This window comes from Drosophila virilis, chromosome 3, assembly GCF_030788295.1.
Source record: "Drosophila virilis strain 15010-1051.87 chromosome 3, Dvir_AGI_RSII-ME, whole genome shotgun sequence".
NCBI classification, from domain to species: domain Eukaryota; kingdom Metazoa; phylum Arthropoda; class Insecta; order Diptera; family Drosophilidae; genus Drosophila; species Drosophila virilis.
This window is the reverse complement of record NC_091545.1, coordinates 17,499,958-17,527,763: the sequence shown is the minus strand read 5'-3', so window position 1 is coordinate 17,527,763 and position 27,806 is coordinate 17,499,958. Positions and strand designations below refer to the sequence as shown.

Here is a 27,806-nt window from a genome sequence, read left to right as displayed (position 1 = left end):
GTTGTATGAGGTTATATGTAGTTGTTGCGTTTTGTATTGCGTTTGCGTTCACATTTGTCGCTGGCTGTTTTGTATATCGTAGTATAACAGTTCTAGCTGCCCCGTCGGTCGGTTTCAGTCGTTTGTTGGTTACGACGAATTTTCATTTTATATCGAACAGCGCAGCAGTGACGACGATAAAGTCTGTGTGTGGTGCTTTTTGTTAGTATCTCTCGCGGCGCACAAAGAAAAAAAAATATTGTATACACCCAGAAAATATATTTAAAAAAAAAAAATATATATATATATAAATTTATCAAACTTCAGTTCAAGCTATGTTGTAAGCTGCAGCTCAGCGTCATTTGCAGTTCGTGTAGCAGAGTGTAAAACACGTAAGCCAAGTTTCGTGTGCACTTGTGTTGTTGGTTCTGCTGGATTTGTTGTTGCTGTTCGGCCTGTTTGTTTCGTTCAGTTCAGCTTTTATCGATCACACGTTGCGGGGCCGTCGACAGCCAAAGTTTTTCTGTTTTCTGCTGACGCTAAGAATTTCGATTTAATACAAATTTAACAATCAAATTTCAATGCTTCACAAATTATACAATTGCATTGCCATTATCGACAGCGCCAACAGCGACGTCGACGCCGAGTACGTACAGCACCCCCAAAAAGCAGTGGTCGCGGCGGCGGCAGCGGCGGCGGGCATCAATGCAAAAATGTGCCATACATAAAGGCAGCAGCATGTACTACTAGCCCCAAAAGCAAGAGTATAGCAAAACGAATGAGTGCAAAGTCAAAGACAAAAACAAAGTGCAGCCAAAATTTGCAATGCCGCAACAATAACAAAAATACAATTTTTACTTTGGTCAGTCAGCTGTATCCAATGCAAAAATATACAAGTAAAGAAAATTAAAACAAAAAAAAAATTATATATAAAAACAAACTCATGCACAAGCACAACACAACGTGACAAATAGCAAAAATCCACAAATATTTAATAAATTAAAATATTTCCATATATAGTTGCGCTCTCTCTCTCTCTCTCTCCTTTTTCTCTCAGTCGATAATGCATAAGAACTTTGAGTAACAACAATTTAACAATAACAACACACGCACACAACCCATATAACGGCAACTAAACCTTCGCCACTGACTCCGTGAGAGCAGAACTAAAGAGCGGCAAAGCGCCAAAGCCATTGTAGAGTGTGGGAGTAGCAGAGAGCGCATTAAATGCTGAGCGCGCGCAAAGATAAAACACAGTAGCAGCAGCAGCAGCAGCAGCAGCAAAAGCAGCAGCAGCAGCAGCAACAGCGACGTCGACAGCGGCCGTTCTAGGGCTCGCATAACTCGCAACGGCGCCGAGCGCGACACTTCGGCCACGCATAACAGACAATTCGACGACTGAGACTCCCTCTGCAACTGTTGGCGGGGGCGAGCGTGTGGGCGCGCGCAAGTGAAAAACGAAATTGCAATTAAAAGAAATTTTGTTCCGAACTTAAAGTTCCGAAGTTAAAAAGCAAAAGCAAAGAGTGTGCGCTTAGAAAACTAACGGCTTATTAAAAGCAACTCAAAATCAACAGTAAAACACAATTATGGTGGACACTAATAGCAATGCTGGTTCCACGGCAGCTGCCGTTGGCAACTCGGCGGCACGCCTGCGCAAATTTGATCGAACCGACAGCGAATTAGCCTGCGAGGAAGCGGCACGCCTGACCTCCGACCAGAACTATAACAGTCCCGATGATGACAACGATGAGGAGGAAAACGATGACGAAGATGGAGATGGAGATGGAGATGGAGATGATGATGATGAGGTTAGCGTGTACGGCGAATTGCCGCCACCGCCGGACGGTGGCTACGGCTGGGTCATTTGCTTCGCCAGCTTCATGTGCAACATGATCGTCGATGGCATCGCGTATACCTTTGGCATATTCCTGAATGAGTTTGTCGCCTATTTTCATGAGGGCAAAGGCACCGTCGCCTGGGTGGGCAGTCTTCTATCTGGCGTCTATCTGAGCGCCGGTCCCATCGTCTCCGCCCTGGCCAATAAATATGGCTGCCGTGCCGTTTGCATCGCTGGCAGCATCATTGCCTGCATCGCCTTTGTGTTGAGCACGTTCAGCGGATCCGTCAGCATGCTTATGGCCACCTATGGCGTCATGGGCGGCTTTGGTTTCGGCATGATCTATTTGCCCGCTGTGGTGGCCGTGGGATACTACTTTGAGACGAAGCGTTCTCTGGCCACGGGCATTGCCGTGTGCGGCTCGGGCTTTGGCACATTCGCCTTTGCTCCACTGGCCACCTACTTGCTGGATGAGTATGGCTGGAAGAATGCGCTGCTCATTTTCGCTGGACTGATACTCAATTGTGCCATCTTTGGCGCCATGATGCGGCCGCTAACCTATCCCAAAAAGAAGAAGGTGAAGCCACTGATGCAGCGCATGTACGAGGAGAAGCAGATGCAGCTAGAACGCGGCTCGTTTGCGGGCTCACATTTCATGGTCCAGTTGCCCGACGGCACCATGGAGCGTAAGTTAAAATTGCCACTGAATGCCGATCCTGGTGTCCATTCCAGCCTAAATCTGGAGCTGCTGGCCCAGCAATCTGGCGGACTGCATCCGGTCTCAACGCTGCCCACCATCACCGAATCCAAGGTGGTGGAACTGAATGCTCAATCCCCTCCAAACAATGGCGCTGCCGATAGCAATGGTCAACTGTCCACGCGATCTGGTCGCCGATCGCAACGCAACTCGGAGAACGAGCACAGTCCATATCAGTCGCAGGATGCGATGATACGCAATGCATCCCAGCCCGCCTTTCTCGCTGGCGATCACCAAAGTCTTCCCAAAAACGGTTCGGTGCCATCTTTTAGCCGCGTCCGCAAAACATCCGGCAGTGAACGTTACCAGCCCTCGCTGGCAGCCATACGTGCCTCCTCTCGCGCAGACATCGAAGCGGGCGCCGGCGCCGACTTCAATACCTCAAAATTGTCGCTATCCCAGCGTCAAGGCAGCTCAAGCGGCAGTGGCGGACGCATGGTGCGTCCCATGTCACGCAAGGACATCTTCTACTCCGGCTCCGTCACAAATCTGCCTCAATATCAATCCCAGAAGTCGCTCACAAACTATCGCAACTCTGTACTGTCGCTGACCAAGTACGAGAAGAGCATGCAGAGCATGCGCTTGGATCCACTGGCGGAGGCGGATAAGCATCGTGAGGAGTACGATCTGTGCCCGTGCCTGTGCATACCCGATTCGGTTAAATCTGTTGTGAACACCATGTTGGATGTGAGCCTACTCAAGGATCCCGTCTTTATGCTAATGGGCGTATCCAATGTATTCGGCATGGCTGGATTATATGTACCGTTTGTCTACCTGGTCGATGCGGCCAAGGAGCATGGCATAGACAGGAACGATGCGTCAATGCTGCTATCCATCATTGGCATCACCAACACCGTGGGACGTGTGGCCTGCGGCTGGGTGGCGGATCTGCCACAGGTCAATTCGCTGCTGCTCAACAACATCTGCCTGCTGATCTCGACGGTGGCCGTCACATTGACTCCACTATGCTACAGCTATAGCGCCTATATAGCTATGTCAATCGCCTTTGGAATCGCCATTTCCGGCTACATTTCGCTAACGTCAATTATTTTGGTGGATCTGCTGGGCCTGGACAAGCTAACGAACGCCTTTGGCCTGCTTATATTGTTCAGAGGATTTGCTGCACTGATTGGCACACCGCTGGCGGGCTTCATCTATGATCTAACCCATACCTATGATCTGCCCTTCTACATGGCAGGTGGACTGTTCGCCTTGTCCACCATCACCAGCTTTATGGCGCCCTGTATGAAACGCTTTAGTAGCTCGGATGAGACGCCAGTGCATCCCGAGACGCTGACGCCCATCGATGAGGAGCAGGGCGAGGATGCCGAGGAGGAGGATGAGGATCAACCAATCACCATTGTGCCCAAGATCATCAGAACTCTGGCCAGTCCACAGAAGGAGGAGCCGCCACAGCAATTCCCCGCCACGCAACAGAAGTCATTAACAACAACGGAATCAAAGCTCTAAGCAACAAGAATTTAAAACAAAGCAGAAACACAAACAAATAATATAAATAAATTGAAGAGAGAGATTGAAGCGGAATGTAAGAATGAAAGCGTATGAATAAGAGATATTTTTCTAGCAACATATACAAAGAAGAGCCAGATCGAAGCAGGAGCACAGGAGCACAGCAGAGCCGAGGAAGTAGCAGCAGGAGAGCAAAAATGAGCGCAACAGTTCAGGCAGGGGCAGGCCCAGGTCCAGGTCCAAAGCGAAAAGTATTGTAAAGAGAGCACACAAAGAAAACTATATACAAAAAGCGCATATATATACAGTATATATGTATATAACGATACCGATACCGAAACTATGCCTAAGCAACTATTCAATATACATACAACTAATTATATACATATGTTATAGATTTGCTTGATGGCAAAAAGGAAATTCAAGAAAACTTGGCTTAGCTTCGATAAGATTGTAGCAGAGCTCTGCTGCCATATATAAATATTAGCTATATACATACAAATATATATATATATATAGAAAAGGAAAAAAGTAATAATAATAGTTACACGCTCATAAAAGCAAAACAAAAACAAAAAAGAACAACAACAGTAACTAAAAACTTTGATAAAATCTGATTGATTATAGTTTCAACTGTTATACAACAATAGCAACAACTGCAAAAGCAATTAGATTGTAAACTATTTTTATTATTTGTCTGTTAAATTTTACGATTTTTAAAATACTATTATGTACCATTACTATTATTATTATTATTATTGCTACTGTATTTGTTATATGTATCATAATAACTCTCGATCTATATATTATTACTGCTAATAACTGTTGTTGTGCATTCGTTGTTATACCGCAAGTTTTTTAATGTGTCATACGGCATAGTTGTAGTAGGAAAAAACCAAGTAGGAAATAGCAGAAGAAATATAAAACAAACAAATGTCAACCTTTCTATGGTAGTAGTTAGTTATTTTTTCGTATGTATAGAAAGAAGGTAAAGCGATAAACTTGTAAGCAAATTAGAAGAGGAGCAACAACTATTAAACAAAAAACAAAAAACACACAACAATGCTAATCTAATAAATTTTGTAATAAAACTTATTTTAAAGAAAAAACTCAAAAAAAAAAAAGAATATATGAAATTGTTTTCAATTTTAACTAATAATGTAGCTTAAAACCGTAAACAAACAAAAAAAAAAACAAATGAAACATTTTATGGCAAAACATTTTATGCAAAATATTCAGACAAGTCCATGACAAAACAAATTTTTAAAGGCTTGTGCGTTTTGTTATACACAAGAATTAAAACTACAAACAAAATATACATATAAATGTGTTATATATATATATATATTTTAAAGCTAATCAAATGTATAGTGTATACCACATATAAAGAGCAACAAATGCAGTTTTACACCATTTACACACACTTACACATGCTCCTAATTGATAACCAAATAAAACTGTTATACGCATCAAAGAATTATTGAGCGCTGAGCTATGCAAAGCAAAATGAGAAAAAAAAAAGAAAATATGAAAAAAAATATGCAAACACAAAGCAAAGCAGAACAATAAATGTTAGAAAAACAAAAGCAAAAAAAAAATGAAAATAAATAATTTTTTTCACATATATTTTGAGAACTTGAAAAACAAGTGTTATACTTTCAAGCGTTATACAACCGGTAAGTTACACGCTAATTGGATAAAATGGTATCTTTTATACGATTGGAGAGTAGCGGTAATGTCCAAAGCTCTAAAAATCATCGATCAAAGTTCAGATAATAATTTTGTTGAAGCCTTATCATATTACCTTGTACTCAAAATACGAGTACTCTGGATAATGAGTGTTGGTGTGTGTTGTGTGCCTAGAAATCGCAGCCCGATCAAAACCCAGTCGCAACACTGGCCAACAAGATTAGCCAAATCAATAAATAGCGTTTAAATGAGCATTACGAATTATGAGAGCCCCGTAAAAACGCTAGCATTGCGAAAACAGTTACGATTACTTTATGGCATATATCAATCTATCTGTGCACACACTCCTCATGATATCAAAGTATTGACAAAGTCGCGGACGCCAAGTGCTGCGAAAATAACAACAGAATGGCCGTTTAGACATTTCAGCCTTTTAACAGGGTAAACACACTCTCACACACTTACACACCCAACTGGACAGCCCAGCTATCAATTTAACTTTGGGCCGAGCCGAGTGCATAATAAGTATATATGAGCCATGTATATATGTGGTGTGATCCACATCGGTTCGCTGTGCCTCACTCTTCCACATGCCGAGCAGTCAGTGGCCAGTGGCCAACAAAAATGTCAATGACTGTGTTTGATAAGGCGAAAGGCAACACTAAACCGGGCGCCACACAAATGACCAGTGGGCAAAACGGAGCAAAGGCCCAAAGAAAATTAGCAACAGAAAGCTTAAAAAATTTCAAAGCGAATTACGAAGACGTTTGGTAAGCAAAATGTTTGATAAAAGAAATAATTTAGATATGAATTTGACTAAAAATGTACTATGGAATGTTTTGTATTACAATTATAAAACTTGCGAGAACTAAAACTTTAGTTGACGTATATGTGTCCAAAAATTTCACGAAAAATCAATTCCTTGAGTTTATATATTAAACTTTATACGAGTCAAATTTTCAAAAGTGTTGTTCCCCAAGCAAAAGTATTTCGCACATTATCCAACACTCGATAAAGAAATTTAGCTTCAACAAGCAAATTTGAAGTGTTGTAAAGCGCAAGACAAGCGCATGCTATACCCGATTTGAGAAGTGTGTGTAGCCTATAAAAATGCACATGCGCCACAATTGCAACAGTAAGTGGAGCACGACGTTGACGTATTATGACCACTGTATACAAAGACTGCCGATTGATAAGCTTGAAGAATACAAAACAAGAACAAAGCACAAACAGAGAGCGACGTCGTCCACTTGCACAGCTGATTAGTGACAGAAACGGATAGTCGTCGAGAACTATACATATACATGTATGTATGTCAAAACGCTGTCTCGACAATAAACCAAACACCTGTTAAGAGCTTTTGCCCTAGCTGCAGTTCCTTATGGCAGACATTACAAGCACTTGGCCAGAACCAATTGAATCGAGACAGCTCACAACAAGCGCCTAGCAACAACATTAATAATTCGCACCGAAAGAGCAGCCACAGCAATTAAACAAAAGTATAAAAAACAACAAGAAAGAATAGCTAACTATCGGCACAACGAACTTTAAATACCCTTGAGGACATATGACATGGTGTTATATACGCAAGCTTTGTTTCCGTCTTTGCCTATTGGTTCCATATAATAAAGTCGTCCGATTTGAAGGGGACAGGAAAATAAGGAGAATGGTAGCTTATAATTGTTGATTTGGTCACGATATCTTAGAAGGCAGAAAAGTTTTTCGTACAAAAACTCGTTCCGTAAATAGGCAAGTGATTTTACAATATTTTAAAAGTTTTTCATACAATTTCATTTTGTTACTGATTCTGCCAATACTAGTCCGATGTAGCTAGTTTTTCACTGATATTTAAGCTGTTCATACAAAAACATAATTAATGACCGATCGGTCCGATATCACCTATAAAATAAAGAGCTCCGATTTGGCTGATAAAAAAAATGAATAACAAAATGAGAAGTAGTTTGCATTTAAAACACACACAGACATACATGGCTATATCCACTCGGCTGATTATATATACTTTATATTTGATGGTGTCGATGACATTGTCTTCTATGCGTTGCACATTTTGCGACATAATTATAATACCCTCTAAAAAATGGGGCATTCAGAAAAGAAAAAAACTGGAAGGCGTCACAGCAACGTCCCATACACGTATCATGTGATGTTTTAGGTACACCTGACACAAACGCAACTGTGAACCCCTAGCGCCAGAAGAAATAAGTCAGCACAAATGGCATATGACAAACACGACTAGTTATTTAAGGGACAATATCAAAACGCATCGAATTTTGCCTTGAACTTAAAACATAAGGAACTCGAAAGTAACAAAAGGAAATTCATTCAAATTCATTTTTTAATTAAAATATGATATTAATTAAAATTTGTAAACGAATTGTTGCGATAGATAACTTGCTTTTTATATAAACAAACGGAATGCCCTTTTTTGAAAATTAACACTGCGAACTTTATGTTAATCTGTTGGCATATTCATAGTATCTGTCTCATACGACTTTTGCAAGTTGAGACATAAACAAAGAATACGAGTATTGAAAATAAACAATTTTCATAAATGTTCACTGTTTTATCGAATCTTTAGAAGGTTCTTTATCAATGCGCATTTAAATAATCACATTACTTGTCCGGAATGCTATCCCATGACATGAATATTCATTTCATTTGAAAAACAGTCTATGAAGTAATTTGAATTTTCATTCAGACACATAAAAGTCACTGGAGACATGCCTGATTAAATCAAAATTGATAATATACCTAACGAAGGCTATCGCAAATCGTTCATCATTCGGGGGAAATCATTATATAAATACAAAAAAAAATTATTATCTGTTATCCGGTGGTATCGAAAAAGGCCCCACGTATGAAATGCAGCTTATCAGTAAAAATAATCAATTTGTGGCACTTACCCAATGCTTCCTGTGGGACTTGTGGGGTGGGTGTTTCCGTTTGAGGAGGATGAGCTGGCAGCTGCTGCTGCTGCTGCTGTTCGATACAAATTGCTGGCTGAGGCTGCGGTTGAATGATATGATGTGGAGGGGCTGCCTGCACCAGCATTGTCGGCGGCGGAGCATCAGGCAGTGTCCAAGCGACAGGTATGGCACCAACGGGCGCAGCCCCACAGTCCGATAGTTCGTCATCATACTAGAATAGTAAAGAGTTAATGAAGACAAATTGATATGCGAGTTATGTGCCTACCTGTGGCACTGGACCGGCTACTGGATGCATTGCCTGTAGAGGCGCCAGCTGACCATCATCGTAGATCTGCATAACACCCATTTGCTGCTGCATCTCGTGTATTTGCTGGGAATCGTAAATGGGATAGTTGGGACTCAACATGCTGGACGTTTCGGAGGAGGCCAGCGAGGAACTATTGTGGTTGAGTTCATCGCCATTCGCTTGCGCCACTTCCGGATATTCTTCGGCATACATATGTGCTGGATGCCACAGCTGCGCCTGACGCTCATCGACAACGGCGCCCTGGGCTTGGCCACCGTCGTCGGACACGTACTGATACTCCGACTGCGGCAGCACTTGCTGATAGAAATAGCCGCCCATATAGTTGTACATCTGTGCTCCGTTGTACAGTGGCATTGGTGAAATAAACAGAGGTGTGCCCGTGGCCTGATGTGCAGCAGCTGCTGCATTTGGCGGAGCTTGTATTGGGCCATGATGCGGCGCAAAGTATGCCGCCTGATAACCGCCATATCCAGCGTACGGATGCGGCGCATAGTAGGACATTGGCTGCAATTGTGCCTCTGCCGGCGGTGGTGGTGCCAATTGCTGACCCATCTGTTCCGGCTGTAATTGCATGGAGCTTGGCGCGGGGCTTGCGCTCTCTGGTGGTAGCTGCTGCTGTGGGGGTTGCAACTGCAGCTGCTGTTGCATGTGTCGCTGTCCGTGATAATCATTGCGACGTTGTCCACCACCGCCGCGTCCACGGCCACGTCCACGACCGCGTCCACCCATACCGGACGGAATGTGCCCATTCGGATTAACCTGGTGGAGCGGGATTGGCGGCAACTGTTGCATTAACGGATTGCCCTGCAAAGCAAACAGTAAAAAATAAATTTATTTAATAACACTTGTTTAGCCCCGCCAGATGGATTAAGTCAATTATAATTTCAGACTAGCGGGTCCCAAACTCACCTGCTCCGGTGGCAGCTCGCCATGTGCACTCACATAATGAGGTGGTGCACCTCCCCCTGGCATATAGGTATGCGGCCAGCCGTGGAGATTCACATTGGCGGTCACATTGTTCACAAAAACATTGTTGGGTATGGGCGCTGGTATCATCGCAGAATGATGGAACACAGGACCATGAGCGCCTTGCGACATGTGCGGATGATGTGCTCCATACGCAGCGGGCATATGCAGATTTTGTGGCTGTTGATTGTAAACGGGCACAGCAGACAGTGTGCTACCGTTGTTGTTGTTGTTGTTGGATGGTGAAACAATGCTGTTGTTGGTATTGTTAATGGGCGGCGGCTGTGGCGTCGTTGGTGTGGACACAGGCGTCGCTGCTGGCGGCGGTTGTTGCTGCTGCTGCTGCTGTGGTTGCTGCTGCTGCTGCTGCTGCTGTGCAACCGGCTGCGTTTGCTGCGCCATAATTGGAACGACTGCGCTACACTTGCAACGCAGTTGACAACTCTGACGACTGTCGGTGCAATTTAATTGGTTTTGGCGTTTCTGAACGTATCTCAGGATATGCACAGCACATGAACACTACAAACGCCAAACATTGAAGTTTTTACTGTGAAACAACAAAAAGAAAAATGTTAGCAAACGAAGCGCCAAAAATTGAGGTTAGGTCGAGGCAACCGCAAAACATCTGGCAACACCGCACAGCTGTCGGGCCCCAGCAAGAAGCACAAAATACAAAAAGGCAAATAAACACCGAGAGCAAGTGCAAGAGAGAGCGAGAATATACCTCCTACCTATACCTCCCCCCATTATTTCACACTCCTCTCTCCTATTAGCTATAAACTCTCTAAAATCTTCTTACTCTCCTGGGCCGGACAATATTCCTAGTTGTCTACTCAAGGAGTGCAGTTCTTCCCTTTTCTATCCATTGCTAAAGCTTTTTAATCTATCCCTTGAAACTTCTGTCTTTCCATCTCTTTGGAAAGAATCTTATATCATTCCTCTTCACAAGAAAGGTGGGAAGTCTGATATACAAAATTACAGGGGCATTGCAAAACTGTCTGCTATTCCTAAATTATTTGAAAAAATAATCACTTCGAATTTGCAGCATTTCTGCAAATCAGTTGTTTCCCCTGTTCAACATGGATTCGTAAAGAATCGGTCAACTACGACCAATCTGCTTGAGTTTACTTCCTTGGTAAATGATGCTTTCCTTTCGAAAATGCAAACTGATGTCATTTACACTGACTTCAGTAAGGCGTTTGACTCTGTGCACCATGACATCTTACTTTTTAAACTTGACCGAATAGGTTTCCCTCTGTCCCTTTTACTTTGGATTAATTCTTATTTAAAAGGTAGGACCCAAAGAGTAATACTGAGGTTGACTACCTCTAAAAGGGTTCACGTTACTTCTGGTGTTCCTCAAGGTAGTCATCTTGGACCTTTACTCTTTACACTTTTTATAAATGATCTTCCTTCTGTTATATCACATGCCCGTGTACTCATGTATGCGGACGATGTCAAACTTTTTCTATCATACACTAACCCCCTACATCATTCTCGTCTACAAGACGATTTGAACGCTATGCAACTTTGGTGTTCGGCCAATCAATTGCATCTAAATTGTTCAAAGTGTATGTTTATGACTTTTAATCGTACTACACCTTATCTTGTTAGTTATACAATCGACAATATCCCTTTGCAACGTATACTAACAGTTAAGGATCTTGGCGTTATTTTTGATTCTAAACTCTGTTTCAATCTTCATATAGATACCATTGTTAATGAGGCAAAAGGTGTACTTGGATTCATTAAACGATGGTCTAAAGAGTTTAACGATCCTTTTATAACAAAACTTCTGTACATCTCTCTTGTTCGCCCTATCCTTGAATACTGCTCTTGCATCTGGTCTCCACAGTATATCAACAGCCAGGATCGTATTGAATCTGTTCAGAAGCAATTTCTGCTTTTTGCCTTACGAGGTTTAAATTGGGACCCTAATCTTCGGTTGCCGTCCTACTCCAGCAGACTGCTTCTTCTCAACCTTCCGTCGTTAATCAACCGTAGGACAATTCTCGGTGTTGTCCTTCTACATAAGTTGATTATTGGCGACATTGATTCTCCTTTTCTGCTAGGGCGTCTTCAATTCTCTGTTCCGGCTAGACCAACCAGAAATTATCGCCCCTTATTACTATCTACGTGCACAACTGATTACGCTATGCACAATTCTTTTCGCGTGCTATGTAAAAATTATAATAGTTTGCATCACGTTTTCTCTACCGAACTGTCTCTACCCCTAATAAAATCGTTGCTTTCAGGATACCTTCGGGAAGTCGCTGACCATTCCCAGCTACGAGCAGGGGCATAGCTAGCCGGACAGGCTGAAAAATTTTCCCCCACCGTGTCGGTGATTTCCCAATACTTTTCTCTTTGTCCTATCCACTTAACACTCTTTATCTAACTTACATTGCTTTACTTTATTAACAATTTTCTTACTTTCTTTTTTCCTATTTATTGTATTTTCTTTATTAATTTAGCAAATTAAGATTATTTTTAATTTCACTTGAGATCACTTTTTTCCTACTTACAACCTTCTGCTTAGATGTAGGCTCTAATAGCGTCACTGACAAAATTAGCTGTGAAAAGGGGCACAGCTGGCCGGACTGGCAAATAAAACACCTCCATCGGTCGGTGATGCTATTTAGAAAATTGTATCCTTTAACTAGGCTTTTAGAATATACTTATATTGTACAACCTTTTGAATAATGAGGAAGACACTCGTTTTGTCGACCATTAATAAATAAATAAATAAATAAATAAAAGAGTGTGGCCATACTGTACCGGGTGGGGTGACAGCCCCGCAAGACCCTTCTACGGACAAAACTGGCATTCATGTGTCAAAAATATATAATTCAAAACAATACGATTTTGCATGTCCACGCTTTAAGCCGGCTGGCAAAAAAAAAAATTATTGGCTAACGTTTGACACACAAATACACCCACAACTATTCAGATATACATATATATATACACACACACACACACACATACACACACCTGTACAACAGGCAGCGCACTACGTCACTCAACTGGGGAAAAAAAAGTAATAAAGTTACAGCCTGTAGACGACGCTTTTAATAAATGTCGAAATTCTAGCTAATTCGTATAGACTGCGTAATTTAAGCATGTAAATGCACGCATTCCAATGTCCAATGGCGGCGTCAGCGACCGAACGCAACGAAGCGAACACCACGTTGACGGCAAAAAGAGAGCGCGGCGGAATGTGCCGCAACGAGGGGTTGGGGGCGAACGGGCAGCAACACTAGGGCAAGAAAATAAGTGTGCGGTGACTTACCTTTAATGGTCAGCCAATCGTAATTCAGTTCTGTAGCAAATCTTTCATGTTTTATGCGTGCGGGCGGCCTTTTGACAGAGCGACTGGCGGCTGCTGCCAATGAATAATTCGCGTTTAAGTTTCACTTGCCGCGGCACTTTTTTTTTTTTTACTTAATGACACGACGAATTCTGCAGGCAATTTTTCCACTACGCTTTAGTCGCGTCGGCTGCTGATCTAATTAACACTGTTGCTCCCTGCTTGCGCCACCCGCACACGCACTAGTATGAAAATATGTATTATACAAATTGTTAGCGCTTGCACAAACACTTAATTATTTTATTTGCATGTGCAACAAAAAATTCTTTTATTTCTTTTCTTTTACTAGTGGTGACAGTGTGACCTGTTAACCAACAGCAAGTTTAACAGCGACTAAATATTAACATTCTCTCAAACTGTTAAATAACAGCGTGATCAATATTTTTCCTGCAAAACGGTTTCTATACTGGTTGTGTATGTGCTATTTCAAGGCTAAAAACCAAACTTTTCTTTTATTTGAATGCAAGGTTGTTTAAATAGTTGTTTAAGAACAGCGACACAGATTCGAGTTTAAAATTAACAGCTGTTAGTTAGCTCCACACGCAGTCTCAAATTGCTGTTCCAGAGGTAGTGCACAATAACAGACAAATAACAGATGCTCGATGACTATGTAATTCAAGAATAAATCGATAACACATGTGGACTCTGATACTAAAAATGTATTTTTTCACGATAAAAGCTATTGTTGCTATTGTTTTCCTATGCTTTTATTGCAAATCTGCCGTTTTACATTGGGCTCTGAAAGATATTTAGAAAAATTGTCCACTTTCAGTGTGACCGTGTTCATGTATCGATATATTAGGTATTGGTCCAATTAGATTGTTAAATGTGATGAGCTACAATGTACCTAATACAAAATAGGAAATTCATATTTATTTACAGAGTAAAATACATTTGTAGAATACATCAAATTAAAGCTTTGACTTGCGCATGGCAAAATTGATTATAGCTTGCATACATTCATCGTCGTACATACGCCTGAGCAGCGCTTCACACTCCGCATCATTGGCACGAACTAGATTTTCCCGCAATCCTAGCTGAATAAGGCGCTTGCACTCCCGCATCGAATTGGGAGGCAGTTCAGCATACTGGCGAATCTTTGGCCATACCACGGACTCCAATTCGCTTAGTTTAAAGATGCGTGAAACAAACTGGAAATGGTATGCTTCCTGGGCGGAAAGTTTCTCATTTAGCACCAGCATCTCAGTAGCCTTTGATCGACCCATGATCAGTGGGAACATAAAGCTGGAGCAGGCCTCTGGCACAAGACCCAGTTTGCTGAAGGGTGTCAGGAAATAGGCCTGAAAAGAAGCAGCAACTGGTTAAATTAAGACTCGAGACAACAACTTGTTGCCAAACCTCCTCGGCACACCAGGCCACATCGCTGAGCCCCACAATGGTGGCGCCTATGCCAATGGCCGGTCCATTGACCAGCGAAAAGATGAGCTTCGTGCAATTTATAAAACTGTTGACCATGGCTTTGAATGTTGCGTTCGATTCCTTGAAGTAGGCATCCATGTCGCTGATCTCAGAACTCTGGGACAAATCATTCCCTGCCGTAAAGAAATCACCAACACCGGTAAACACAACAATTGTGACGCCTTCATCCTCGTTGACGGCGCCCAAAACACGCGTCAGTTCTTTGTAACCATTGTAATTTATACAATTTTTCTTTCGAGGATTATTAAATTTGATAACCAGAATTTTGCCCTCCTTCTGGACGAGTAGGTTCTTATAACCTTCGTACGGCATTCTTTGTTTACGCTTTTCAAAGGTCACCGGTAAGATATCAATTGATTTGGTTATTCTGCATTGTAAAGAAACTTGATAATAATAAAATATAATAGTGATATTCAATATGCAATATAACTCACAGCAGGGCTTTTTCTATACTCTTGTACTTTGCATTTGTGCAACACAACGGTTTTTTTTTAACTGAGAGCGAAGTCCATTAACACATGTATACAAATCTAATCGAGATTTAATAGCTGAGCTTATTTTATGCCTCGTCCAATAAAATGGTATGTCCGCAGGTTATATTAAGTAAGGTCGACAAGTTGCTGCCGTCTCAGAGCAACTGTGAGCCTCTGACGTCACGAGATTATGTGCTAAAGTGCAAGCGAATGGTCTGGCAACGCTATAAGCCATAATTTTAAATTAACAACTGTTTTTACTAGCATTAATCGTTGTTTTAAAAAATCGATTGGGCACTGCAATGTAGCGGACGTTAGGGCGTTACCATTTAATATTAGGCACAGCTTTGCAGGTTGGCAACGCCATACAAAAACAATTTGAATTTAAGACATTATTAACTAGCGTTTACCTTCTTATTGCTTACATTTTGTACAACATTTAACTTAAGACTAAGGCTATTCGCTAATTTCATCAATCACGGGCACATTCTGCAGCTCTGAGCATTTGCGCTTCCAAACCGACAGCTGCTCTCGCAGCACCTTCTCCTTGGCAGCGGCGCGGGTCAGCAGAACTTTTGCTTTTTGCAATAACTGGGTCTTCTTCAGCAGCTGTTCCTTAATGTATTTCAACTCCTCCTCCTGGTTAAGTGAGTGAATATAAATTAGATTGCCTTATGTTATTATTAATACGCTACCTTTCCACTACTGCTGCGCTGTTTAAGTTCTTGCTGCAGTGCAGCGATTTTTTCCAACGCATCCGCGTGCATCTGCTGGAGACGCGCCAGCTCCGACGCTGCTGACAACGAGTCAGTTGAGCTACGCGACTCTGTGGAATTTCGGCCATCTTTTAGGAACTTGTTCTCCGAACGCAACTTCTCCACCAGATTGCGCAGCGAGAGAATCGTGTGCTCCGCGGACTGGCCCTGATGCGTGTTGACCTTGAGGCCGCTGCACTTGCACAAATCACGGCGTGACTCGGTGCGTGCCATCTCCTCCTTGAGTGCAAGGATGTAGCTGAAAGGTAATCGAGCTTAAGCAATAGATTTGGGCAGGATATATGCGCTGCACTTACTCCTCCAGATGCTTGATGCGTTTTTGTAGTCGGTCGCTGCTATCGCCCTGTCGCAGAAGATCCGTGTCCAGCTGTAATTGCAAATTGCGGGCTTCCAGGCGTATATTCTGCGCCTCCAACGCTTGACAGCGTTCCTGCAGCTTCTCCAGTTCGGTTGTCAACGCATTACTACCACGTCCCTCCAGCTCCATGGCAATGATCTTGCGCTGCTGCATCTCAATGCGCGCCTTGAGTGCCTCTATCAACTCCGATTGGCCTTGCTCATAGAAACTGTGATGACCGGAATTCGGTTGTGATTGATTGTGTGCCGGCGAGCTGCACTCGCTGCTCGGACCCGTATACGTTTCCGGACTCTCCGACGGGGAGGGCGTAAACTTTGCCGCGCCCACATGCTGCAGATTGGGGCAGGACGGAGCACGACAACATTTCAAAGTATTGTGGGCATTAACACTAGCTGTTGTTGTTGTCGTCGTTGTGCCTCCTGTTCCACCCTTGCCCAACTTTGACTCAAGCAGATGTTTGTCCTTCTCTAGACGGGCTATTGTTGTGCGCGCCGCCTGAAGCAGCGTGCGCGTCTTGTCCAGCGCCAACTCCGTCTCGTCAAGCTTGCTCTTAAACTTGTCGGCCTGCTGCTGCCAGCGCTTCTGCTTCTCCCAGAGGCCCACCTCATTGGCGCTACGCGTGCGCTTGGCCTCCAGCAGGGTTTGCTGGCGCTGCAGCTGTGCACGCGACTCTTCCAGATCCAACTCCAGCTGCTGTATGCGTTTCTGCAGATTCTCGTTCTTAACGCGCGCATTTAGTTCCGTTTTGATGGATACCACCGGACGCTTCAGCAGCTGCTGGCGCAGTGATTGGCTCAAATCGCGCGCCTGTTTCTCGCGCTGTGTGACATTGGCCAGCTGGCGACGCAGTGCCTCCATTTGGGTGTGATAGATCTTGTTGGTGGCCTCGATACGATTCAGATCGGCCGCCAGTTTTGCGATCTGATCCGCCGAGTAGTTGGAAGTGTCATTGATATATCGCTGTTGATCGTCCTGTGAAAAGGAATAAGACGTGGAGTGAATCACACTTGGAAATAATCTTGAATATACAGACATGGAAGCTCTTAAGCGTGTCCATTAGATCACGTATGTGTTTGTCCTTCTCCTCCAGGAAGACCCGCAGCTGCTCAAGCTCAGGATTGCTAGTGCTCTCCATGCATTTCTCGCGATCCTGGCAGAGTTTTAATCTGTTGAGTAAAAGTAAAGGTAAGTTAAATTTAAAGCATTTGTATGATAAATATAATAAAAACTTTTCTTTCTTTTAGAGCTTAGTTAAGGACTCACTTTTCCCTCAGTATTTCCACTTCCTCCTCGCGTGTCACCAGACTCTGTTCGCAGTAGCTCAGCTTGTCCTTAAACTCTTTGATTTGTTTGAGCAGGGTGGGCAGCTCCTTAAGTTCCTCTGTATCCTGCTTCTCTTGCTCGCCCGCTGCCTCGTCGCCAGCTACAACTACAGAGGCCTGTTGCTCAATCGTCTCCAGATCTTGCTGCTGCGGACTTCTATCCACGGAGCTGTGCTCAAACATTTCCTCAATCCTTTCATCGGTCAGTTCGTTGAGGGAATTCTCACTTGTCTGGGCACCGACAGCGCCAGGCGGCTTGTGCAGTTCAAGTTTGGCTTTCAGATCCAAGATTTCCAGATCTTTGGTCTTGATGTTGAAATTCAAATTGTTAACCGTGGCCTTTAATGTTTCATTCTCAGCTGTTTGCTTTGTGACAAGTTGCTGACATTGTTCCCTTTCTGTTTGCAGCAGGTCCTGATACTTTTGTATGGACTGATCCTTCTCCAGTAGGAGCGTGTGAAAGGAGAGAATGGTCTTCTCCACAACGCCGCTGTGTTGACTATCGGATTCACTACCGGCATTGGTCGTCTCCAGCTGTTTGCCCAGCTCCTCAATGCGCTGGTTCGCTGCCTGCAAACTGCTCCAAAAGGTATCAAGTTATAGAATGCCCAGTCAAAATCTTTTAAATAACTTACTCTGTTCGCATTTGTTGCAGCTCCTCATCATCCTTGCGATATTCCTGCGCCGTTTGCACACCTTGATGCTGCTGCTGTTGTGTTTTATTGCCATTTGTTTGGACTGCCGTCTCCAGCAACTGCACTGCGGCATCCTCAGTTTGTGTGGTCGTATCGTGGCTGGATAAGCGCCTTTTCGGTGATCCAATTGGCGAGGACTGCCGGTCTATTAACTGTGCTGTGCGCCGCATGGCAGGCACTGGTGCTGCTGCCTCCGTATTGGTAGCCACATCGACGCTCACCGCTTCTGTACGCTCTCTGTTTGGCTGTCCAAACAACGCCTCGATTGTTTGCCAGTGCTCCGACTCGGCGGCATGCTGTAAACGCAGCTCAGTCAGCTCCTGTTGGAGCTCCGCCTGCCTGGCCTGCAGACTCTCGCAGCGCTGTTCCAGCAACCGGGTCTGTGTCTCCGATTTGATAAGCTTAATCAGTTGCTGGGAATTGTCCTCGTTGGGAGACATTTTTGACAGCACCGTCTGCAGCACGTGCTCTACAAGCGCCGAGCTGTCGCCAGACTGTTCCACCTGCTGCTGTTCCCTTACAAGCTTATTAAATTTCTGATGAGCGAACACAAAATTGGTAAGGAAGATCAAGGGTGTAAATTTGGCATATTTCTCCTTGAGGGTAAACAGTGAACGCTGCAAGAATCTGCAAGCAAAAGTATTTACAAGATAAAACACTTGACTAAAAGGCAACAAGATAGGCTCCCTACTTTTAGAGGTATTATAGGGTGTTATAATGTTGCGATATCTCCGAGCCCATATAGTGTATATATTCTAGATCATTATCAACATCCGAGACATGCCCGTCTGTCTGTATCTATTTATAACTAGTTCTCTCAGTTTTTAAGCTGCTTTTTTTTTTCAATTTGTCACATCTTAACCCAATCCAAACCCCATATTGACTTACTTCTGCTTAATATCGCTGTTGTTTCGTTCCAGCTGGAAGTCCTGTTGCGTCTGTGCCGCCAGACGCTCCGCTGCCTGCAATTGGGCATTTAAATTCTCCACGTCCTGCTGCAAACGCCTGCGTTCCATTTCCAAGCGAGCAGTTTCCGCTTTGGCTGTAAAATAATGCAAATGGATCAAATAAGAACTGTCTCTGTTTATGCGAAGCATCATCCACCTGTGTCCAAGTCACGCTGCATTTTGGCTAGAACTAGCTTGTCGTTGGAGCTGCTCTGTAGATCCGACACCAGATGACGCAAATTGATGTGGTTATCGGTTATTTCGTTGAGCAGCTTCTGCTGCGACTGTATCTGCGCATTGGCCACCTGCAGCAGACCCTCGAGCTGTTTGTTCTCCCGCTGCAGTTCCGCCTGCTGAGCCTGCCAAGTGGCCAGTGTCTGACGCTGTTGCTCAAACTCCGCAGCCGTCACATAATCCAGCTGATAGTTGTCTCCAATGATGCCATAATCCGCACATACGTCCGTGAGCTTCAGTTCGCCCAGCAGCTGTTCCATGGCTTGCGCCAGCTGCATGCTTAGCATGGCATTCCGCTGCTCCAGCTGTTGTCGTTCCTCCGTCGTGCATAGATGCGTTCGCTGCACTGTGCTCAATTGATCGCACTTGGCAGCCAGCTCGGACTTCAGCTGTTCCAATTGTTTTTGTAGGTCCGCTGTGTTCTCAATGTGACCTAGTTCCCGTCGCTTAAAGTCGGACATCAGCTGATCGTAATCGTCGCGCATGTAGCTATAGGATCTGCTCTGCTCTTGCAGCTGCTTCTCCAGGCTGATCATTTGTTCGTGCAGCTCTTGATTGCAACGTATCAGCTCGTTGCCATCGGCGGACATATGCAGACGCAGTTCATCGTAGTGCTTGCGCAGAATGGTCAGCTCCGCTAGCTCGGCGGAACCAGGCCTAGATTTTTCCAGCTCCTGCTCCGTAATGACGGGCAACTGTAGTCCTTCGGATACATCATTCGGTGTAGTGGGTCGCGTGGCCGAATCAATAACAATTATATCCGTCTGTTCCTCCGGCATTTCAGATACATCTCGCATGCTGTGCACCGAGGACAACTCGCCGGTTTCCGAATCATTGGCATTTTGCTGCAACAACTGGCACAGTGCCTCCTCGCGTGCCATCGGCACCTGCAGCTGGCTGTGAAGATGCGGCATGGCTGAGCCACTGGGCAGTGCTTCAATGAGACGACGCAACAGCTCCGAATCTATGGTGATGTGCTCCGAGGTAGCTTTAACAGTTTAAGAGTATAACATTTAATCCATGCAGCATATGAATGCTTTGCTCTACTTTCTAGCGTTAACCTACCATCGTATTCCCGCAGCTTCTCCAGTATCTCATACATGCCCATGCGCAGCGTTTCGTTCTCGGCCAACACATCCTCGTATTTGGTTTGCAGTTCGGAGCTGGCAGCACCGTCACCCTGGCCGCGACGTGGCGAATTGTCTAGCGTCGCACTTGGAGGCAACTCGCCAACTTCACTGGGCTGATGCAGTGACTCGTCCAGCCTCTGGGGTTGTTCTCTGTTCTGCAGTTCCAGCAGCTTGCGTCTATAAATTGTTAGCTGAAGTAAAGGACATGGACATGGTCTCATCATGGACTCACCGCAGCTCACACTTATCCAGCTTTAATTGCAGTCGAAGCTCCTCGGAGGTGCGCAGCTTAAGCGTTAACCTCTCAATGTGCTTGTCCTTGTTGCGCTGCTTGGCTCGCACTTGCTTGGATAGGACAACAACATCGTCAGGTATGTTAAGCCTTTTGCGCAGCACAGCATTCTCCTGTTCCAGCTCGTGCATGGCATTCAGTTCCTGGGTGTAGTTGCGCAGCTGCTTATCCCGCTCGGCCAGCTTTTGCTCGAGCCCGGAGCAACGGCGCAGAGCCGGCACGAGGCCATCCTCGCCACGTTTATACGCCTCCAAGGCATTGAGGGCGTGCAGCGCCTGCTTGGCCTTGAGCACATTGTCCTGCTCGGAGCTGTCGAGCAGCTCGGATAGCTGCTGCGACCGGGCGTTGGCCACGCGCAGACGCTCCTCAACTAGCTGGCAGCAGGCACGCGGTTTTTGAGGATTTTTTGCGCCCTCGTGCTGCACGCACAACTGATTCATAACCTTGGTGGAGCTCACCATCTCATCCGTCATGGATTTCAGTTTGTCCTCAAGCGTTTCAATGCGTTTTTCACGTAATTCCAGCAGCTGGAAGATTCAAATTATTAGAGAGGTAGAAAGTGGAGAGACATGGGCACCTACATGTCGCATATTAATCAGCTCATCGTCTTGCGGACTCTGTTTGCTGCTGGAAGTGGATTCCAGCGTGCTTTGGCCTGATGTCGTCTGCTCTGTTTTCTTATGCAACTGTTCGAGTTCCTTATCCTTTTGGTCTAACAGCTGCTTCCAGCTGAGCACTTGGCTTTCATACTTATCCAAGAATTGTCGCATTTCTAGCTCCTGCTTTTCGCGCTCATCCTCCAAGAAGGTTATGTTGCCCTCAAGTCGCGCTATTTCCAAACCCTGTTGCTGCTCGCGCAGCATCAGCGATTTCCGTTCCTGCTCCACTTGGGCAATGTCCTGCGAGATCTGCAGCAGGTTCGTTCTGATCTGCTGCAGCTCCTGCTCGTGCATCACTATGGTCTTCGACTGGGCGATATTCTGATTTTGCAGAGTCTGCAGAAACAATGTTGGAAATCGGGTAAAAAAAAACCAAATCAACGGTTAGACCAAATCCCTTACCTCGATTTCCCGCAGCAGCCGTTTAATGTGCTTGTTTTTGGTATCGATGTTGTGCAGCAGATGCTCCTGCTTGTCCAGCTCGGACAAAGGATCCGAAGAGTCTTTGTCACTGGCCTCAGCCTGCTGGGCAGCCTGCTGCAGCTGTTGCTGCTGCTGCTTGATCTCCACGCCCAACTGTTTAAATGTATTTTGATAAAATGTTTCGGCTCTTGTTGATTCCAAGACTCACCTCCTTGTTCTTCTGCTTTAGGGCATCTCGTTCATTCTCTAGCTTCTGGACCATGCGCTTTAGCTTCTCGTTTTCATCCTGCAAACGTCGCTCACCGCCCTGCTCGTATTTCTGCGCCAGCTGACCTTTGTACTCCAAGACGGCCAGGGTCAGCTCCAGTGTCTTGCGCAGCGACCGCTTGGGCAGCTCCTCTATCGTCTCCGCCAGCTCCAGCAGCGTCTCGTATAGCTCGTGCTTTTGTCGAGCACTGAACTCGCGAAACCTTCGCACAGATACAGTCTCTGGTATCTCCATGCTGGCTCATGCCTGTATCCAACTCTCGTCTCGTGCAGCTTGCGTGCGTTTTGGCGGTTCGTTGCGTTCTGAGCGAGTGAAAATTTCTGATTTGCTGCAAAGTGCTCAAAGCGCTCGCTTTTCATTTTTCTACGTTCTTTTTTTTTTTTTCAATGCTTGTGCCAGCCGTTGTCATGACAGCTCGGTCAAAACAAACCCGCTCTCGGCTCTGGCGTTGGCTCCGAGTCACGGGGTTGGCCGCGCCGACAACGCCGACTGACTCACGTGCTGGAACGGAAACGGGGGTGCCGGCGACTGGTAATCACCAGCGTTTGTTTTTGTTGGCATTTTGTTTTGCTACCAGCTTCGGTTGTTCTATGCATGTGTGTATAAAGTTTTTTTGACAGGATAATTGCCACCCCACAAATGGGCAATGCCCTGCCCCAGTGGGAAGGGGGGGGGGGGGCGGTGGCGTGGCAATAAACAATTGCAGGTAACCAGGAAAGTGTTAATTGGCAAAGTGTCAGTGTCAAAGCAATGCGCGAATTGAAAAACCATTTCGAATTAGAAACTGTTAGACCTGACGCTTCCTTTGTTCTTCGGGTGCTCGTCCGCCCGCTCTCTGACAGCTCGTTGAGTTGGCGTAACAATCGCTGTACAGTTGTCAGATTTACATTTGTCCAAATAATTGAAACTAATGGCAAACGACTTCGGTTACCCCCAATTTGTGGATTCCCCCACAATGTGAACAGTCGCACTTGCCCGCAATTCCCGAAAATTGAAATAATATTTTAAGTGCCAGCTGGGATAACAGCAGACCTTTATTAGCTCGACACTGGAAATCTTTAAAGCTAAACTCATAATTAGGATATAAGCAAAAGATTCATGAAATAATTTAATAATAATACAAAATGGAATAATAATAATAATAATAATAATATAACATTATGTGACGCTTAAAGTAAGACGTTTCCGCCTCTATATATACATAGATATATTTCTATTAATGCTAGCCTCTGTTTTTAGGATCTTATTATATATCTATAAGGTTATTTTGTTCGTTGTCCCGAATATAGGCGGCTTTTCTGTAATTTTAAAACAATTTTCTAACTACTGACATTTCATTTCAGACACACAAAGCGGGTAGATCATTCTTGTTGCTCTTGGCATCCAGTTGCAATAGCATAAACTCATAGTACACGAGCGTGGTCATCATCTAAATGGATAACAATATAATCAAAACAAAAGAAAAGCAATTAAGAGCGAAACTCACTCCAAAGAAGCTTCTGCGTGTCAGATGGAAAAGACCCAAGCCGGAGAGACCTATATACTGACTCCTTAGCTGATGGCTAAAACGCTGTACTTCCTCGGTCCAATAATCTCTGGGCACCATAGACAGCACCGTGAGGGGCAGTAACGAGGCTTCGTGGATTCTGGAGGCGCACAAAAAAACGGCGCAGGTGCGGCCCAGCAAAAAAAGCAAACTATACCAGAAATATGCATAATTGACGGGATAGCGTAGTTTGCTGTAAAACATATTCGAAACTAAGAATAACTCCGAGAATGACTGTGAGTAAATAGCTTACGTAAAAATAGTTAATAACTTATTGCATATAAAGTAAATGTTATTTAAACAGGAGAGCAAGACAATATGCGATATATTGGTCTCAACCAGATCCATAAGTTCACATAAGAGTATGTGATGCATGCGTATTTCATGCCACACAGCATCAGGCACATGCTGAAAGAATAACGAGAAAGGTCAAAGAAAATGTTTGGAATATCATATAGAACAGCTCATACTTGATATGCGAGAGCCAAAACTCGGTTTGCCAACTGTTGAAAGCGTTCGGCCAAGCCAATGCTTATCAAAATTATAAACATATCCATAAAATTCCAAATGAATGTGAAGGTGCCATTCAAAAACTGAAATTGAAAACCAACTTACATAAGTTTCACGTAAGAACCCATATTAAAGTTACACCTACAAACGCATAAAATATAAAGATGGGATTGTAGGGCAACATTTCAAAAATATCCGCAAATTCCCTCTTCATATACCCACTGAATGGTATATCCGTTATGTTCGTCTGACAATGCATAATTTGCATGCGATAATTATAATAGTTGGATGCATAATATAGGAAATGCTCAGCTATAAAAGTAACAAAAGTTGAAAGAAGTTTAAATGCTGGCCAAATTGAAACTTACCCAACGTCAGGCAACCCAACGAACAACCAGTAATAAGTAGTTTACGGCGTAGGCTATGTTTCGTTGTTGCATAGGGTGGGAAAAGCATTATAATATCTATACCGGTCCAGGGCACTATTAAGCGGGTCCAGCAACGCGCCAAGCAAATGAAATTCATACAGATTATCATTCCGCTGCTAAAAAATACGACGCCCACTGTGGAAGCCAATAAAAATATTAGATTAAAAAATGCATTTTGTACTATTTCTAAAAAGTAGCAGAGAGGCGCTCCTTAGCTCTCTTTAATGTAGCCTCTCTATGCGATTTTCATAATGTCATATCAAAATGAGGCTTTGCTAGTCAGTTCATAAAGTCTGTGTATAGCTAGAGTACACATTATGTCTTCCATCTACCAAGAGAGCCTTTCTATGCGATTTTCATGATATTTAATATTCTGATTACATTAAACAAACTCTAATCTATTAGCTTCAATAAAGTGTATTCTATCTTACCAATATTCTTAGCATTAATGCCGCCTTGAAAGAGTTTTGTTGCTAAACGGATTGTCTTCACACCACCCAGCAGTAGAAAGATCAGCGAAAAGCACGTGCCAGAAGAACGTAATTGAAATGTGACCATCTGAGGATTAGGGCTTAGCACATTTGCTAAGGGCATCATGCCAAAAACCTGAGCCAGGCACAAATCTGTGAAATGACAGAAGTAAGATATCCCATTTAGATGCTAGAAATTCTACCTACATGGCCTTATGGCACGATGAAACGTATCCAGTTGCTCCAAGTCCTGAACATTACTAGCACAGCGCCATTTTTGATCAATTGCAGCACGTTGCCGCCGTCGCTTGGCCTTCTGTAAACTTAAAATGTTTGGATTCCGTTGAAAAGAATGTTTACCCGCAGCTTGCCGCATGTTGACTGAGTTCTGATTGCCGAGTTGATAGCTGCTTTTCCCACCAACTTCTAATTATTGTTTACAACAACGGACGCCCACACACGTGAGATAACTGGGGTTTTTTTTTACCTGTAATTTCCTTTTGCAGTGTGACCAGCACATTTTAAACTGGTGTCGTGCATAGACGCAGGCGCTCCGGTTCAGTGTCCAAATGGCTAGCAACATGGAAGGACAGCTAGGTTGGAAATTGCGGCACATGTTCGCCAAAAACCCGAAACAGGTGGATGAAAATTCCCCAACCAAGCAAACAGACGTGGGGAATTTCGATTTCAATGTTATCAGATGCGAGAAGCCAACAGATTATGCTAATCTAGAAATATTTCATCGCGCTGTTTATCCCAGTAAGTAAAACTATGTTCTAAATTACGATATACAGACTACTTATGCTCGTTTGCAAATGTGGAAAGAACTTATCCGTCGATCGCCGCCGGCTGTGCTAAGTAGTTGGAGCTCCGCTAAGGATAGATCCAAAATATTGTCTGCCATTCTGGCAGGTGTCTACTGATAACATTATCCTTTATCAGGTTTTTAATTCCTATTTTACAGTCATGTTGGTGGGTCAGTGTTTTGCGCTAATGCCTCTAACTGGCATATGGAACCCCAGTCCGCGTCATGTGCGTTTCCGATTCAAATCTCTGCAAATGATTACGGCGCTGGTCTTCATGGCAGCCTGCTCGGTGCTGACACTTGGCATGCTGAAGCACTTGCTAAGGATTGGCGTTACAGCGAACAACTTTGGTTGGTATTAGCCGGTGACAAGTTGACAAAAAACTAATGCCAATACCAATTTTGTATAGTGGGCCAGGTGTTTTTCACCTGTGTACAGTGCGCTTGCATTTTATTCATAGATTTGGCGCGTCATTGGCCTCCACTTATACGCTACTGGACGCGCCAGGAGTTGGTCTTTACCAAGCCACCCTATGAGGTGCTCAAGAGAAACCTCAATCAGCGTGTGCGACAACCGGCTCTCATCATTATAGCGATGTCGATGGGTAAGAACTTGGCTAAGGCTAATTGACAATTTGACAATCAACTGTTTCGATTCCAGTTGAGCATGGTTTGTATCTTACCTCTGCTATTGTAAGCTACCAACAACGCATACACATCTGTTCGATGACTCACAATAGTACAGCAGTCGCATCCTTTGACGATTATATAAAAAACAACTATATATATGTGTTCCAAGTGCTGCCCTATAGTCGTTTCATAGCTGTCTATATTCTGGTAATTTGTATGTTTTTTGTTGTAAAATTTTCTATACAAATAGATTACTGTCTCTCATATGCTATAGCTGGTAAATGGCACCTGCACTTTTATATGGAACTACATGGATCTTTTTATCATGATGATCAGCAAGGCCTTGGCCTATCGCTTTGAGCAAATTTCGAAGCGTATTTGCCGTCTGGAGCAAGAGAATCAGGTGCCGGAGAGCACATTTATCGAAATACGCGAACACTATGTACGCATGTGTGAGCTACTGGAGCGTGTGGATAATGTTCTGTCCAGCATCATTCTATTATCCTGTGCGAATAACTTATATTTTATATGCTGTCAGCTGCTCAACATATTCAAGTGAGTGTTTCCATCCAGCTTAGTAGACGAGGAATGTCCTAAGAGTAGGTTTTTCTTCTAGCAAATTGCGTTGGCCCATCAATTATGTGTACTTCTGGTACTCCGTGCTGTATTTGGTGGGCCGCACAGCTTGTGTGTTTCTTACAGCTGCCACCATCAATGATGAATCCAAGACTGCCCTGACCGTGCTGCGTCGTGTCTCCAGCAGGAATTGGTGTGTGGAGGTGGAACGCCTGATATTTCAAATGTCCACGCAAACGGTGGCACTGTCCGGCAAGAAATTTTATTTTCTAACACGCAGGCTACTTTTTGGGGTGCGTATTGGTGCAAAGTCTTACAATTATTTTGTGCTAACAATACCTGGCTCCCCTCTATTTAGATGGCAGGCACTATAGTTACCTATGAGCTGGTGTTGTTGCAATTCGATGAACCCAACCGTCGCAAAGGCTTGTTGCCCTTGTGCGCCTGAAAAATGGCAACAACAATTATAATTTGTCATGCCGGCTGACAGTTGCCCAC

The 27,806-nt window shown here is 44.1% G+C and overlaps 6 protein-coding genes across 14 annotated transcripts in view; 2 read left to right on the top strand and 4 right to left on the bottom strand.

Annotated features, from left to right (window-relative positions):
* The window catches only part of Usp10 (ubiquitin specific protease 10), a 30,408-nt gene extending 16,779 nt beyond the window's left edge, over nucleotides 1–13,629 (bottom strand). The window contains exons 1-4 of the mRNA XM_070208559.1: nucleotides 13,249–13,629; nucleotides 9,900–10,503; nucleotides 8,949–9,794; nucleotides 8,660–8,894 (exon numbers count right to left, since the gene is read on the bottom strand). Coding sequence (XP_070064660.1) covers nucleotides 8,660–8,894; nucleotides 8,949–9,794; nucleotides 9,900–10,358 — 1,540 coding nt within the window. The 5' untranslated portion in view covers nucleotides 10,359–10,503; nucleotides 13,249–13,629. The remainder of the gene's footprint in view (nucleotides 1–8,659; nucleotides 8,895–8,948; nucleotides 9,795–9,899; nucleotides 10,504–13,248) is intronic.
* On the top strand, nucleotides 174–7,587 carry LOC6623510 (monocarboxylate transporter 14). 5 transcript variants are annotated; one of them, XR_011416483.1, is made up of 2 exons: nucleotides 174–7,041; nucleotides 7,111–7,587. XR_011416483.1 is itself a non-coding variant. In XM_032435162.2 (2 exons), the coding sequence occupies exon 2, from the start codon at nucleotides 1,569–1,571 to the stop codon at nucleotides 4,044–4,046; it is 2,478 nt and encodes an 825-aa protein (XP_032291053.1). In that variant the 5' UTR covers nucleotides 174–371; nucleotides 1,037–1,568; the 3' UTR covers nucleotides 4,047–7,587. The 5 variants fall into 5 exon arrangements, 2 of the variants coding, with proteins under 2 accessions (XP_032291053.1, XP_070064662.1); XR_011416481.1 differs by having other exon boundaries at nucleotides 7,105–7,587; XR_011416482.1 differs by having other exon boundaries at nucleotides 174–7,045; nucleotides 7,105–7,587.
* Nucleotides 13,630–14,163: 534 nt separating the features above from the next.
* Nucleotides 14,164–15,372, bottom strand: Dci (Dodecenoyl-CoA delta-isomerase). Of its 2 annotated transcripts, none has more exons than XM_070208243.1 (3): nucleotides 15,201–15,372; nucleotides 14,686–15,149; nucleotides 14,164–14,627 (listed from the first exon to the last, which is right to left on the bottom strand). In XM_070208243.1, exons 2-3 carry the CDS (start codon nucleotides 15,076–15,078, stop codon nucleotides 14,238–14,240), a joined length of 783 nt encoding a protein of 260 aa, XP_070064344.1. In that variant the 5' UTR covers nucleotides 15,079–15,149; nucleotides 15,201–15,372; the 3' UTR covers nucleotides 14,164–14,237. The 2 variants fall into 2 exon arrangements, with proteins under 2 accessions (XP_070064344.1, XP_002047781.1); XM_002047745.4 differs by having other exon boundaries at nucleotides 14,686–15,133; nucleotides 15,201–15,371.
* Nucleotides 15,373–15,695: 323 nt separating this feature from the next.
* Nucleotides 15,696–22,732, bottom strand: Cep290 (Centrosomal protein 290kDa). The gene is made up of 13 exons (XM_002047744.4): nucleotides 22,284–22,732; nucleotides 22,055–22,228; nucleotides 21,575–21,988; nucleotides 20,934–21,520; nucleotides 20,637–20,878; nucleotides 19,495–20,559; nucleotides 19,279–19,432; nucleotides 18,331–19,017; nucleotides 17,637–18,272; nucleotides 17,407–17,539; nucleotides 16,312–17,345; nucleotides 15,935–16,253; nucleotides 15,696–15,878 (listed from the first exon to the last, which is right to left on the bottom strand). The coding sequence occupies exons 1-13, from the start codon at nucleotides 22,575–22,577 to the stop codon at nucleotides 15,696–15,698; spliced, it is 5,922 nt and encodes a 1,973-aa protein (XP_002047780.1). The 5' UTR covers nucleotides 22,578–22,732.
* A 758-nt stretch (nucleotides 22,733–23,490) lies between these two features.
* Gr61a (Gustatory receptor 61a) lies at nucleotides 23,491–25,673 on the bottom strand. Its single transcript, XM_070207872.1, has 8 exons — nucleotides 25,505–25,673; nucleotides 25,259–25,450; nucleotides 24,768–24,962; nucleotides 24,545–24,711; nucleotides 24,360–24,482; nucleotides 24,143–24,297; nucleotides 23,830–24,082; nucleotides 23,491–23,772 (listed from the first exon to the last, which is right to left on the bottom strand). The coding sequence occupies exons 1-8, from the start codon at nucleotides 25,671–25,673 to the stop codon at nucleotides 23,683–23,685; spliced, it is 1,344 nt and encodes a 447-aa protein (XP_070063973.1). The 3' UTR covers nucleotides 23,491–23,682.
* On the top strand, nucleotides 24,056–27,802 carry Gr64a (Gustatory receptor 64a). Of its 4 annotated transcripts, none has more exons than XM_070208242.1 (8): nucleotides 24,056–24,125; nucleotides 25,804–26,056; nucleotides 26,262–26,453; nucleotides 26,513–26,707; nucleotides 26,764–26,939; nucleotides 27,007–27,287; nucleotides 27,349–27,601; nucleotides 27,667–27,802. In XM_070208242.1, the coding sequence occupies exons 2-8, from the start codon at nucleotides 25,867–25,869 to the stop codon at nucleotides 27,754–27,756; spliced, it is 1,377 nt and encodes a 458-aa protein (XP_070064343.1). In that variant the 5' UTR covers nucleotides 24,056–24,125; nucleotides 25,804–25,866; the 3' UTR covers nucleotides 27,757–27,802. The 4 variants fall into 4 exon arrangements, with proteins under 4 accessions (XP_070064343.1, XP_070064342.1, XP_070064341.1 ...); XM_070208241.1 differs by lacking the exon at nucleotides 24,056–24,125 and adding an exon at nucleotides 24,431–24,515; XM_070208240.1 differs by lacking the exon at nucleotides 24,056–24,125 and adding an exon at nucleotides 25,371–25,466 and having other exon boundaries at nucleotides 25,589–26,056.
* The last annotated feature ends 4 nt before the right edge of the window (nucleotides 27,803–27,806 follow it).

Coding starts and splice junctions, on each gene's coding strand:
- LOC6623510 (XM_032435162.2), top strand. CDS start 1,569: ATGGTGGACACTAATAGCAATGCTGGTTCCACGGCAGCTGCCGTTGGC.
- Dci (XM_070208243.1), bottom strand. CDS start 15,078: ATGCCGTACGAAGGTTATAAGAACCTACTCGTCCAGAAGGAGGGCAAA. Junction 14,628..14,685: donor TGGCCTGGTGTGCCGAGGAG/GTTTGGCAACAA, acceptor GCTTCTTTTCAG/GCCTATTTCCTGACACCCTT.
- Cep290 (XM_002047744.4), bottom strand. CDS start 22,577: ATGGAGATACCAGAGACTGTATCTGTGCGAAGGTTTCGCGAGTTCAGT. Junction 22,229..22,283: donor TAAAGCAGAAGAACAAGGAG/GTGAGTCTTGGA, acceptor ACATTTAAACAG/TTGGGCGTGGAGATCAAGCA. Junction 19,018..19,278: donor AACAGCGATATTAAGCAGAA/GTAAGTCAATAT, acceptor TTTTGCTTGCAG/ATTCTTGCAGCGTTCACTGT.
- Gr61a (XM_070207872.1), bottom strand. CDS start 25,673: ATGCGGCAAGCTGCGGGTAAACATTCTTTTCAACGGAATCCAAACATT. Junction 24,963..25,258: donor CATTAATGCTAAGAATATTG/GTAAGATAGAAT, acceptor TGGCTTCCACAG/TGGGCGTCGTATTTTTTAGC. Junction 24,483..24,544: donor TCTTTATATTTTATGCGTTT/GTAGGTGTAACT, acceptor TTTCAATTTCAG/TTTTTGAATGGCACCTTCAC.
- Gr64a (XM_070208242.1), top strand. CDS start 25,867: ATGGCTAGCAACATGGAAGGACAGCTAGGTTGGAAATTGCGGCACATG. Junction 26,708..26,763: donor CATTATAGCGATGTCGATGG/GTAAGAACTTGG, acceptor TTTCGATTCCAG/TTGAGCATGGTTTGTATCTT. Junction 27,288..27,348: donor CAGCTGCTCAACATATTCAA/GTGAGTGTTTCC, acceptor TTTTTCTTCTAG/CAAATTGCGTTGGCCCATCA.